This window comes from Acanthisitta chloris, unplaced genomic scaffold (assembly GCF_000695815.1).
Source record: "Acanthisitta chloris isolate BGI_N310 unplaced genomic scaffold, ASM69581v1 scaffold6988, whole genome shotgun sequence".
In the NCBI taxonomy this organism is placed as follows: domain Eukaryota; kingdom Metazoa; phylum Chordata; class Aves; order Passeriformes; family Acanthisittidae; genus Acanthisitta; species Acanthisitta chloris.
Window position 1 is genome coordinate 21,891 of NW_008688609.1, and position 14,239 is coordinate 36,129.

The 14,239-nt window shown below is 42.4% G+C and overlaps 1 protein-coding gene across 1 annotated transcript in view; it reads right to left on the bottom strand.

The window, feature by feature from the left end:
• Window positions 1-9,465: 9,465 nt before the first annotated feature.
• The window catches only part of LOC103808305 (AMME syndrome candidate gene 1 protein), a gene marked incomplete at its 5' end in the record, with an annotated part of 38,629 nt that continues 33,855 nt past the window's right edge, over window positions 9,466-14,239 (bottom strand). Inside the window, one exon of the mRNA XM_009081084.1 lies at window positions 9,466-9,580. Coding sequence (XP_009079332.1) covers window positions 9,466-9,580 — 115 coding nt within the window. The remainder of the gene's footprint in view (window positions 9,581-14,239) is intronic.

A 14,239-nucleotide genomic window follows, 5' to 3' on the forward strand; every position in this document is an offset into this window, starting at 1 on the left:
GGCTGATGGCAGAGCCACTGGGACACCTGTACTCCCCTTCCAAACCTCATGTGGGCACCTGCTGCAGCTTGTTGAACTCTTCCATACCAATTTAAGTTGATTTAAACAAGGTGATTCGGCAAAAAAGTAGAGAGGTAAACCAACCATTACACTCAGTAAGGATTTTAGAAGTATTGGAGCTGCAGTAAAGGAATGGATGAGTTGCAGGTGGAGTCAGAGGGGAAGGCAGGCAGTGAGACCTTCACCTTTTTTAACATAAGATGTTGCTTCTTTTCTGTTGTGCAGTATCAGTGAAGCTGCTTGAGTTAGAACAGAATAATTTAGGTTGGAAAAAACCTTTAAGATCATCAAACCAACCATAAGCCCAACACTGCCAGGCCCACCACTAAACCAAGTCTCCAGGTGCCACATCTGTGTGTCTTTCAAATCCCTCCAGGGATGGTGACTGCAGTGGGTGAAGAAATTCTTCCCAATAAGTGATCTAATTCTCCCTGCTGCAACTTGAGGCTGTTTCCTCTTGTCACATTGCTTATTTTCTGGGAGAAGAGGCCTGTCCCCACCTGGCTACAGCCTCCTTCCAGGTAGTTGTAGAGTTACAAGGTTCCTGGGCCTCCTTTTGTCCAGGCCGAGCCCCTCCAGCTCCCTCAGCTGCTCCTCATAAGACTTGCACTCCAGACCCTTCCTTGGCTCTGTTGCTTTGCTTTGGATGTGCTCTGGCACCTCAGGGTCTCTCCTGTAGTGACAGGCCCAAAAGTTAAATTATCCCCTCCCTCCCTGTGCCCCTTTTTGGGTGATTTTAAAACTTAGTATTTCATGTTGGTTTTGTGGTGTGGCAACACAAGAAACTGCATCAGCATAGCTGAGAGAGGTTCCACAGCAGGGGAAGGACAGGTCAGAATGGGAGCAAAAAGGGAACAAACTCTTCAAACTAATGTTGTGGAACTTCACATCCTTTATTCCCCATCTGTCGTTGGTATCTGTTGGGAATATGCATCAGCCAGAGTTTGTTCCATGTGCAGGATATGGGAAAGAATGAAAAAGCAGAACACTTCATCTCTGTAGCAGTTTTTTGTTGCTCTTCCCTGGCAGAGGCTGATTTTCTTTTCCCTGAATGGTTTATTTTATAGGCAATTACACTATACAGATGATTTCTTCGGTCGCTTTTATGCTTATTTATGCTGGAAATGAAAGAGCAAAACTCTACTGCTGTTCTTGGGAGCTAATTGCATTATCTCCTGGGGTATTACGCACACAATCTATGTCAAGATAACTTGAAGCTGTTGCCCAGTACCTGGTGATGAGATTTTACAGTGCAATGTACAATTGAAAGGGTTGTACTGCTCCTTCTGGTCAAATGTGCCCAAATCCTTTGTCATGGCACTAAGGGTTATGGCAGCATTAGCAACAGCTGTGGAGCAGAGCAGGAGTTGGGCAGCACAGCCAGACCATTCCCAGCAGCTGAAGCTGATTGTAAAATCTCACCCCAGAATGGGCTGATTTGCTGTCCATGAGCAAGTCAGGCACAATACCAGAAAAAATTCTTGTGCAGTGCTGCTGCCTACCATTCAGAGACACTGGTGTGTATTAAGGGGTCTGAGCAGAGCCCTCTAATTTTCAGTACTGTAGGCACTTCAAAAGAAACAAGGAGCAGTGAAATTGATGACTCCTGCTGCCAGGGAGTGGCTGAATTTCCTTCCAAATGTACCCATAAACAAAGCATTATTAACCATAACAGATTTGTTTACTGATGTGTTTGTTTATGCAGCCTTAGAGTAAGTAGCCCTCCAAAGCAGAGAAATCAGCCAGTAATAATTCTACACCCACCTTGTGCCACAGCTTCACCTGTATGGGATCCATGCAGTGCTATTTTTCCAAGGGTTCAGACACTGCACACAGTGTTTGAGCTCTGTTTGTTTGACTTCCTCTTATTTAAGTACCAAAGGAAAATTTGCATCTTGTTTCTTTTGTAGGGTGAGAAGGAACAGCTCTTGCCCATGTGAGTGTAAATCGATGCAAAGCCACAGGCTGTGAACACGCACCTGGAGCTGGTTTTGGTTCAGCTTCTTATGGTTCAGAGACACTGCTCATAAGCAAAGCCTACATGTGCTTGAGCAGCTGCTGCCTTGCTGAGTTTGGGAGACAGGAAAAGTCAGTCCATTTGCAAACCTTAAGGTTAGAGAGTACCCAATTGTAGATTTCTGCTTCTGGCCACAGTCAGGGTTTTGATATCTCTGTGTATTTGATAATATTTTGTAAAGCCTAATTGTATTTTTCTTGCAGAAATGGCTATTTGCAAGTGTTAAATGACTGTACTTCTATGTCCTAAGTTAAGTCTTGCATCTAAACCAGAAGCATTTGTTCTCTATGCATCTATAGCTAATCGAAAATAGTTGTGCTGTTCTCAGTGTTGCAATTGTTTCACTTGAGGTGGATTATTAGGAATTAAATTAGTCCTAATAGTTAACAAAGCTCTGAAAAGGCCAAAAGCCAGAAAGAGGATGTGTCAGCCCTGGTGGGAGGCATGAGGTTCCTGCAGGCAGACAGGTGAGCTTTGAGGATTTCAGTTCTACAGTGACAAGACTCAAATCTGTTGATTTTTGTGATCTCGTACTCTTAAGTGATATTGCTGTATATCAGTCTCGCAGCTGTTAGTGTGTAGCTTAGTCAAAGCCAAGCTGTTTTATAAATAATTTTATTTTTCTTCAGGGTCAATTTTGTACTTTTTAAAATATGTCTGCATTTACTGAGTCATCATCCCAGTGCTGCAGAGGACGCAGCAGGCAGAGCAGTGAGCATACCCCCTGCAGTCCCCAGCCACGCTGGGCCAGGGAGCTGGAGCTGTTCCACGTTGTGATGGAGCACAGAAGGGTCTTGGGAAACTTGCAGGTTTGTATCCCACCCTCTAGTTCAAGCATGGCATTATCCAAGCACAGAATGGCTTGGCAAGGGCAAGGATGGATATGGATGGGCTCAACTGCCACATATGCTGTTCTGAATAATTTGTAAGAGTGTTATAAATTTTGTAAACTTTTTAATGTGCTAAGCCTTGGTTATGAGGTTACATTTACAAATATGGGGTAATTTGTGTACTTGTTTTTGTATTCTGGTCTGATGGGTTTTTTTGGTTGTTGTGCCCTAAGTCCAGAGCATTGGGCAAATAGTTGTTAAACCTTTGAATTAAATAAATGCATTTTAATGGATACTGCAGTGTTGTTATCATTCTAACTGTGCTAGGCCTGGAGTCTGTCTCGCTTTTTATAAGTAGGTAGGAAAAGCAAAGTTGACTTTCCACTTCAATTTGTAATATTAACAGTTATGAGTCACAGAGGCACTTAATATTAGCTAATCATCAAATCAGGGGAGACTGTGGAGACTCTTGTCTGAAACAGTCTGTACTGCCTGATGCTGTCACAGAGCAGTTTCTGGGAGAACAATGGTTGCTGGGATTTCTGGAAATTTTAAGTATGACCTGTGCCTGTCACCTGTCAGTCAACAGCCTGAGCTGACTGGCAGAGCTCACTAGGTCATAAATCCTTTAATCAGTGTTGAAATATTACTTGTCCCTGTCTTTCAGGCAGAGCTCAGGAAACAGTCTTACATATGATGATGCTTTCTCCACGGTTCTTACCTAGCTTTGGCAGTGTCTTGTGGCACTTTAGTGGAAGATGGTAGAACATGTACAGAAGTTTTCAGCTCACACCTCTGTTCAGAAGCTGTTGTGGCAGCTGCAGTACTGAACTCAGACAGCCTCACCCCACAGGCGATGGCAGAGTAGCTGTGATGCACTTTGGAAGTGTTTCTGAATGTAAGTAAAAATACATGTAACTAGACTGCAATGATGTTGTGACTCAGTAAAGCTCAGACAAGCAGGTTATTTCCCTGGTGAAAGGCATGGCAAATACTGTTCCTGGAAAAAGAAGTTACTGCATATGCCCACCTGTATGATTATACATGCACTGTAGAGGGCTCAATTTTTCCCACAGCTGGGGAACAGAATCAACTCTCCAGTTTAATTTCTCTGGAACAGTATAAAGACTGATGTAACAGCCTAAGTAGAAATGCAGTGTGAAGTGCTGTGTGGCAGCCTGAGATGAACCAGGCAAGCAATTTCCCTTTTGAGGCACTGCTAATTATTCTCTGCAGCTCTCTATAACTAATTGGAAATCAGCCTTTCATTGTTTAATACCAACAAGTATGTAAGAATAAGCATTTCCACCTCTGAAACACCCTCAATGCTGTTAGTTTGAGCTTTACAGTGTGATAACTACAGAGCTAAGGTAGAGAGAGGAGTGGGAAACTGGGTAGGAAGTAGTTCTGCATCTCAGTGGCCTAAGGGGTTTGGGTAGGTTTTACCCAGTTCAGACTGATGATACTAAAACAGCCATGGAAGCTAAATTCAGGCAGGTTTTCCTTCAGGTTTGTTTTTTAATCTTCTAATAAGAAGATTTATGATGCCAGGGCAAGTGGAGTAATAGCTGCATCACCCTTCAACATCCCAAGGTTACATGGATTCTGTTGGTTTGTTTTCAAAGACTTTGCATCTACAGCCAGCAGAGCTATTAATACTGCATTAGTCAAAGGCAAACAAACCCCCTTCTAAAATCAGATATGAGTTCCAGGGAGATAGAATACTTTGTCTCAGGAATTATGCTACAGATGAAACATGCTCCCTTCAACTCAGGCACAGTAGAAAATATCTTAGTGCACCAAGAATTTGGCTCAGGGAACAAAGTTCTCCCAGCTCAGTTTCACCTCTCTGGGTACTTGGCTTTGTCCTCAGCTGCCTGAGGCTTTGACAGAGACTCTTTGACACGTATTTTGCCACAATATTCTGTTGAACAATCGGGCTATAGGTGATGCGGGTGATACACTGGTTATACCTGTACAACTGCTTCTCCAAGGAAGTTTTGCTTCAGAAGACTGAAACCACTTCTTCCTCTCATAGGAAGGAGCTCAGGCCTAGACTGAAGTCCATGTGTGAAGTTAGACATAAAAAGTATAAAACTGAACTGATAATTTATACAAAATACTGATAAATACACTGCTGTGACTCATATAAATGGTGATTCAACTTGGAATGTTTAGTGACTCCTGAGCTGGACTGAAGGCTGTGTGTACCTGTTCCCACTCTGTTCCCACTGCAGACAAAAGGTAAAGACACAGTTAATCCCAGGAAGATATTTCCAACACACCATTAGCCTTTAACAGGAACACTAGGTACAAATGCTTAAATAAAAACACTGACCAAGCCGCAGAATTGAGCAGAGAAACGTAAAAAGAAATTGTGATTCTTTTTTCCTTATTTTATTGGGTAAATGATTTAAAAGGTAATAACAATAGTGTTAAAACTACTACAATATCTTTCCACAGCCATTATCTCACAGACCCACAGATAACCTTCTAGCATTTTTTTGTCTTTTTCCTCATTTTTCTCTTTTTAAGCCGTACTTATACCAAAATGCCCATTTCAACAGTTTCTTCACACTAATAGCAATTAAATGTGGAAGGAAGGAGGATCTAGTTATAAGGGAAGGGGGTTCAGGTAATCTGTGATATTATTGTAATCAATCAAGTTGCTAAGGAGGGAAGGAGAAGACTGAGGCCTTACAAGCTACTCCAGGTAGCTCTGAGCCTGCTGTGTCACCATGGCATTGAAGATAACTCAAGATGCTGGTGAACAATTTAAAGTAATTTTTTTTTTTTGTAACATATAAAACACTAAAATAACTTAGAAACTAGATCCAAATATCTTGAAAAGAATCAACTTTGATATACAAAAACAGTCATAAGTTGTTACAAAAGTTTCAAACAAAAGTTTGTTTTCTCAGTGCGTTTATGTACCAGCACAATTACTGGGTCCAGAGCAAAGAAAGAGGTTTTTCTTTTTCATTTTTTTCTTTAACAGTAATAAAAAACGAGGAAAACATATCTTTGTATATAAAGAATCATTGCTGGTCTTAAGAATAAATGTAACCAGAAACCCTTAAATCTGAGAGGCACACTTTGGGTTTCTTTTTTTTTTTTTTTTAAGCTTTTCTCTTTTTTTAACATAAAAGGAAAGTCACCAGTTTATTTAAATGGAGGAGACGTTCAGGCTCCCCAAATAAACTTAATTCAATTAACATCACTAGCAAAAATCAGTTAGAAACTGTACAAAAATAAAAAAGTTAACACATTTAATCCTGCAGGGATTTTGTAAGGACTGGAAGGCAGGCTTTAGGAGCAGCATCTGGGCATGGCTGGAGGCTTCTTTGGTTCGATCTAACACACATAAGAGATGTAACCTACTCCAGACAACAATTTAAGAACCCGCAGGGGTGAAGACAAGTGGAGGTCAGATACAAACAGCAGGTGTGTCCTGGCTGTGCCGCCGCGGCAGGAAGGCCACGTGAAGCACCACTGGCTAACAGCTTCATGTCAAGTCTACGGTTTGGTTGTCTTAACTCAGTTTACAGAACAGGGTTTTTAGGAACATTAAGCAAGAGAATGAAAAAAACTCAAAAAAAACCCTCCCCCAAACCCCAACAATCTCTTTGTTTTATGGAATAAGGCAAACTGAGTAGTGCTCGTAAAAAAATTAGCATTCCAACTTAACAGTGAAATAAGCTCCTTGGTTGTACCTTAACTTCTATAAAGTACCCCAAATGGCAAACAAATACATTGTAGCTAACCCCAATGAGACAACTGAAAGGTCCTAAACATAACAAAGACATTGGTGAGAGCAACTGATCAGCTTTAAGCAAACAGAGCTATCTGTGCCAGTGCATGTCACAGTGAGCTGCGCGTTTGGTACGAGGAAACCATCGGCAGCAGTCCAGCACGCGCGTGCCGAGGAGGTAGGTGTCCTAGAAACACTGTAGGTAGACTGATTATTCCAATCGTTAGAAAAAGAAATCATACAATCTGATTGACCACAGACTCTCTAACAGTTTTTCAGTTAGTGATACAAAACTCTGGTCCAGAAGGGCCTGGCATGAGCTCGGTTCACCGCACACCTTGACAGTTTGTATAACACCCTTGAACTATATTTGTAAGCAACAGCTACTAAGAGATAGACAAAAATGCATTGTGCATTATGCTGTATACAAAAAGGAGACAAAACTATCCTTTTCTCCCCCAAGCCATGGTGGGAAGTATTGCTGACCTTGTCCTTAAAAACCTGCAGGATTGTTTATTCATCAGTATATCATTATTACACTGGTAAGAAATTCTGTATAACATCTGCATATATCGAAGATTTTTTAAAAAATCTGATATGATTTTAGATCCGCATGACCAGTCACGTGACCTTCTTGAGGTTGATTAGCACCTTTCAATACATATATATTTTTATATATAATAGATCTTTTTAAAAAACTTCTAACAATGAGCTCATGCAGAAGCACGAGCGAGCTGTAACGAGATGACAGATAAAGATGGGGCTGGATGACTTTTTTTTTTTTTTTTTTGCAGCAGAATGATTCAGTTTGTGCTCAGGTTCCCTATAAGGGCAAGAAAAAAAACCAACACAACTCTTATCAGGTAGCCACTTGTTCACATTTCCACTTGAAGACTAATCCATCTAAAAGTGTTCCCCAAATAGAAACAAAACAACAGTATCATCCAAAATAGCCTCTGTATAAACATCTACTCATTTTTGCAGCTTCTGGCTGGTATCTCTTGGCTCCTGAAATCTCAGGCCCTCTGCTTTTATAAATTAAGGCATCGCAACTGAAAATGGTAATATTTGGACATCAATGCTGTGGATGAAGGAATACCTAAGACCTTCTACAAGAACCTCCATAGAAATTAAGTGGCAGAGCTACCTCGCATAAGGGATGAGCATAATTTATCCTTACCTTAGGTTCTGAAACCCTAATTTTTCACAGTTAGTCAAATTCTTTTAAACAACTAAACTTTAATGGATTTTTATCTATTTGAATTTCATATCTCTATGTATTTACAAACATTCATTATTCGAAGTAACTGGAATTTCTGCTTGCTGTGGTTGGCTCACGCAGATTAGGAAGGTCTTTCCTGTGACAGCCTGTTATCCCCTAGAACACGCACTGAGCTGCAGCAGGCAGCAGTGGGAGTTCTGCAGGCACAGGAGGAAGGAGCGAGCTCCTGCCATCGACTGGGCTTGCAAATATACCACACATACCTTTTACTAAATCCTATTCTTACAGCAGGAAAAAGTTCCAATCGGTTTTCTTTCTTCTACTGTGTGTTGGGTATCAGAATTATTACACAGTACTTACAGCTCTCAAGCACTATTCCTGCAATAGATGAAAACATGTGACATTATGGCATACTTGTCCTGGCTGTCTCACAACAGTCTCTTCTCTTTTCTTAAACAATAGTTAACTTGGACTAACTATTCATGACTCGATAAAGAGCAGATGAAAGAACAAAACAGGGATTTCTCTTTTCCAAAAGGAGTTTGCTATTAAAAAAATCTCACTTGAAAGAAAGAAGAAGTTCAAACCCTGATGGCAGAGCAGCCTCCACAGGGTTTGCCAGAACATCTGGAGTATCCACTATATGTTCCCTAAGAATTTTATATATAAGTATATAGTTACGTTATAGTCAAAGGCACTAAAATCTAAATCCATTTTCTTCCTAATATGACATCTGCTACTCACCAATCTGCTTTTAGAAAACAAATGTCACTCCTAATTTGAGTCATCAGAAAGGCATCGTCTCATTCCAAATGCATTATAATGACTAGTCCTGACAGGGCCGTGTCGCCCGCGATTCCCAGCGCAGAACGGGAGACAGAGGGGTCTGGGAGCCTGCTGGATTATGTCATGCCCTATCAATTAGGCCACTTGGATCTGAAAATGCTGCCATGTTACCATCACCTCTCGCTGGACACGTAATCGCTTCTCTTCATCCAAAAAAGCATTCTGAGTGCCAGCCCTGACGCTCCGGCTGACGTGCTGGGTCTGAAGATCATGTATAAAGCTACATGGAATCTTTACTGTGAGGGTGAGATATTGTACACACATTATTAAGAAGGTTATGAAAATGCAATTAATTGTCTACTTTAATACCTGAATCTTGATATGTTTCATTCCCTGTCACACCTATGAATGCAAAAGCTGTGAATGCCTTTTTGCCAAGCAAAGCATCCCTAACTGCAATCCTTGAACTCTTCCTTCCATCCACAGTCACAGAAAGCCTTGATTGATATAATTCAATGTTAATGAAGTAGAAATTTAAATTTTCATAAAAAAACCCAAGGGTATATGCTGCAAAAAAATCTGCAGTGAATCGATAATAAAAAAGTATGGGATCTTTGTAGTAATGCAGTTTTCCCTCCCGTTGCCATGATGAGCTGAACCAACTAAGAAGCTCCAACATGGCAACGGAAACTATCATCATAAAATGGTACAGTAATAGAGATAGCTAGACCAAGAAGGGGCAGGGTCTCCTGGGAAGAGGTCTGCAGAGAGGTCCAGTGACTGGTCATGCGGCTCAGTGTCAGGAATAATGGTTGTATGGTGGAAGGGGGTGCCCAATGCCATTTTGGAAGTGATGATGCTGACGATGGGCAAGGTACTCTGTGTAGCTCATCGTCATCTTCTCACTGCGGTACCTAGGAAAGAGCAAAGCAGCCGATTCAAGGACTGTTACAAGGAAGATGCAAGGAGCACTAGAAATGCTGTACTACTGGTTTGCTTAGTGATAACACTCTGTACTTCTGATGGGAGTAAGAGTGACTTCAGCTGCACCAGGGCAGGGCGAGAACTGCCACAGTTGTCAGGGTCAGTCCTGAATCGCCTGACAAATCACAACGTAAAGTGCTTATGAAAAATACTTTAAGCAAACAGAACTGTTTAAAAATGGTTGCCTACTATACTGCTCGAAGTAGAGGGAATAGAAACTCATGACAATGTAGTGAGGATGTCCTGTATCTTCAGCCAACTCTACAAAAACCTAGGCAAAAACTGTAAACAAGCACTACAGATTTCTGGGCTGTTTTTAAACAATCAGTATCAACTATCTGCCAAATTCTGCTTTTAAAGTAATCCCAGCTACATTACATGTAGTTACATTCCTTTTAGACTAGAATCACAGAATACCTCCAGTTGGAAGGGACCCATAAGGATCATCAAGTCCAACTCCCAGCTCCTCACAGGACGACCTAAAACTAAACCATATGGCTAAAAGTGTTGTTCAGACACTCCTTGGCCTCTGGCACACTTGATACTGTGAACACTCCCCTGGGAAGCCTGTTCCAGTGACCAACCACCCTCTCAATGAAGCCTATTTTCCTAATGTCCAGCCTGAACTTCCCCTGATGCAGCTCCATTCTCTTTCCTCATCTTCTATCACTGGTCACCTTAAAGAGGACAGCAGCAGCTCCTCTCCAAGAAGCTGCAGACTGCAATGAGGCCTCTCTCAGCCTTCTCTTCTCCAGGCTGAACAAACCAAGTGACCTCAGCTGCTTCTCCTAAGTTTTGTCCTCAAGGTCTTTCACCACCTTTCACCATTCCTCTGGAAACACTGTATTTTGATGCCCTTTTTAGAGACAGGCACAAAACCGGCCCACAGGACTCAAGGTGAGGCTGCACTAGTGCACAGTGGAACAGTCACCTCCCTGATCAGCTCATGATGCTGTGCCTGATGCACCCCAGGCCATGCTTGGCCCTCCTGCCTGCCAGGGCACACTGCTGACCCATACTCAACTTGCCATTGACCCAAACCCTCAGATCTCTTTCCACAGGGCTGCTCTCCAGCCTCTCATCCCCCAGATAGTACATACAACAAGGATTATCCCATCCCAGGTGGAGAATTCTGCACTTGCTTTTGTTAAATCACACACTTGGCAATTGCCCAGCTCTCCAGCTTATTCAGCCATCTGTGAGACCTCTTGGACGTTGAGTGAGTTCACAGCTCCTCCTCGTTCAGTACTGTCAGCAAACTGAACATCCATTTGACTCCTGTGCCCAGGTCATTTCTAAAAGCATTAAGGAGCTCTGGCCCCAAAGATAAGCCCTGAGGAACCCCACTGGTGACTGGCACCAGCTTGGTGTAACCCCATTTACCAATCCTCTTTGAGCCTGACCTGTTAGCCAGTTGCTCACGCAGTGTATGATGGACCTCTCCAGCAGTGTGCTGGACATTTTGCCCGGATGGATACTGGGAGAGACAGTAGCAAAAGCTTTGCTAAAAATAAAACCACATCTACTTTCTCACCTTGGGTTACCTTGGCATAAGAGGAAATTAAGTTGCTTAAGCAGGACATTCCCCTCATGAACCTGTGCTGGCTGTAGCCAATGACTGCATTGCCTCTCAGGTGTTTTTCAACAGCTCCCAGAATAACCTTCTCTGTAATTTTACCAGGCACTGAAGTGAGACCAACAGGCCTGTAATAACAAGGGTCTTCCTTGCTACCTGTCTTGAAAAATGGAACATTTGTCAGCTTCCACTCGACCTTTACCAGACTCCCAAGACCACTGAAAAATAATGGAGAAGTCCCACAAGAACATCAGCTAACTCGAGGTAACTAAGGCAGAATCCAGGCCCTGACAACAAATATTTTGGATATTCTTGCATCAGTATTGTTTGACAACAAGGAACATCTCGTCACATTAACATTTATCTGCAGAAGTGCAAAATCTACACAAAACAACACTATTCCACATTTCCACAAATTTCACTTAGAAAGGCCTTGCATAAGAGACCTGACAGATGAAGTTTGGTGAATCCAGCTACAGTGATTTAAAATATTGCCACCTCTCCTTTCTATCATATTTCTCTTCTGGAGCTGCTCTGGTTGTTCTCTCCTCTTTTGGTCTGAAAAAAACACAACAGATGGCTCAGGCACTTGCACTCACAACCCAGCACAAAAGTTCAACCACAGTGGAGTTACCACCTGCAATACTTTAGGTGGCAAACACACTTGCTTTGCCAGAGAGGCAGAGCAGGACACCTCGCACTGCAGCGTGTTCCGCAGCACCCAAGTGCCCACAGCAGTGGTTAGTGATGGCCTGGTTTAACCAACAGCTGCTGGGCCTTGCTGAGCCATCAGCTCAGCTCTTTGTCACTGGTGGGGGTGGCACATGGCATTGGCACCTCAGGGGTGAGTTGGGCTGTGAAGGAATCCCCTGTGGAACCACTGTGGGCTCGGCAGGGCCCGTGCCAGTGGCTGCAGGAGGGTCAGGGCAGCTGATGGCCCCAGTCACTGACCCTCTGCATTCCACACCCCTATGACTGGCACGTGTCCTTCAGTGCCACTGCTCTTTAGTTCTCTCTCTCATGGCCAGACCTGCTGGGTAGTAACCTGAAGTGAAGACAGTGATAGACTAGTTTTGATCAGCCTAAAGCTTTCTTCACACACAGGACATTTACTTTAGTTCAGAGTCCTGAAACAGAAGTTAAAAGCCCTTATTCCACTCTTCCAAAAGATATTTTTGTGTATGACAATGAGTTATTAAAATGAGGTTCTAAAACAGTTTGTCTGATGCTGAGAAACAGTTACTATTTTAATGCTACTGTTTCTAATCTGTCAGCAGAAGCTGAGGTTTTAGGCAAGTAAAACAGTCAGTCAAAAATACTTCTGAACATAAAAAAATTATGGTTTGCTCATTCCACTTGTCAGGCACCTGATTTTGGTAGCAGTTTCACTGTTGTGAACTTAGATACGCTAGACACAAGGCTCCTGGTGGGGCTTTGTTTTGGGGTGGAGGTGAGTTTGGGGTGGTTTTTGTTTTATTTTGTGCTCCAATGCCATTGCTCCAAACAAAATCATGCAGCAGGAAGAAAACGTGTGCTATACAGGATTTTTGTTTCTTGGAAAAATACATTCCTTGTTTACTGAGGTGTACAGAAATTGTCACTTGAGAACTATAGCACTGTTACTTCTGCCCTCAGCTATCTCCAGATACTCTTTTTGACACAAGGTAACAAGGCTGAAATAAATTAATAGACTGGGGTTCTGCATTTGGAAATTTAGCTGGATTCTGTAAATAATTCCTCCCTAATTTAACCTTCACAATAGCATGTTTTCCTTACTCAGACCTACTCCACAGTATTTAGGTTCCTACAAGAATCCAGAATTCTGAACAGTCATTGAGACACAGAAGTTTTATTCTTCATCCATGAGATGACTGTACAAGTAGCTCTTCTGATACTAAAATATTTATTTTTCTAAGAAATGTTTGCCTTCTATCTGGTCTAAATATAAACTACTGTTAGGTAATAGCAAGATGTGTCAATGGGGATGACAAACTTGGAACTGAAAAGTACCAAAGTCTCAGGTGTTTCTTCTGTAAAACTGCATAAACAATCAGGAGAATCCAAGTGTTTTCATATGTCTGAAATTAAAGGACTAGGTTTTAACTATGGACAAGGAAGTCAAGTCTGGCTTACACCCAACTGGACTGAGAAGGAAAGAAATCAGAACAGAAACAAGAGTAATGTACACAACATTTTTAGAACTACCCTTGTGACCCTGTGAGTCCCTAAAAGCTGATAAAAGATGGGCAGGATAACAGTTTGGGACACAGGATTCTAACTCTGCTGTTTGTACAACTCGTACGTCACACGTGGCCTCCCTGAAGAGGACGAATGGTCAAAACTTCCTCATGATGTAAGATTTTAAAAATGCCTATTTCTCCTTGCAGGACTAGATAACTAGAGGTCAGCAGTCAAGTCACACTGCAAGCTTACACGAATCAATAGCTTTAGAGCCATTCTTACACTCACTCCCCCACCCTTGACCATGGAACCACAGTATTATGGGCAGAGTCTCTGCTGCTGATTCTAAAATAGCTTGGTTCCCACACACTAAGAAGCCCTCAAGAACACATTTGATTAAATTAGGAAAATTAAACTCAACTGGTATGAAATAAACCACTAAATTCTTGTCTTTGCTCCTGAGAATCTCCTGACACAGTTTCACTAGAACACTGTCTGTCAAAGCAGTACACGACTTGCATATCTCACACCTGTTAAGATCAGGGAAACCTGTGCTCCTGCTAACAGGGGATAAAAGAGAACCAACCAACGGATTAGGGGTACCCAGGGGCCTCCCTGACGTACAGCAGCAGCCCCACCACACACACCATCTGCCCAAACAGCCTGACAAGGGCAAGTAATCCCTGTCAGCCACAGCCCTGAACACCCACCACAGCCAACCAACACACTGTGACAAGCCAGAGCTAAAAATGTGCAGAGTTATCAAACACAATGCGCAGGGACCCTGAGACATATGTGCCCTGGGATAGAACAGCCAACTTTTACTTCCTGC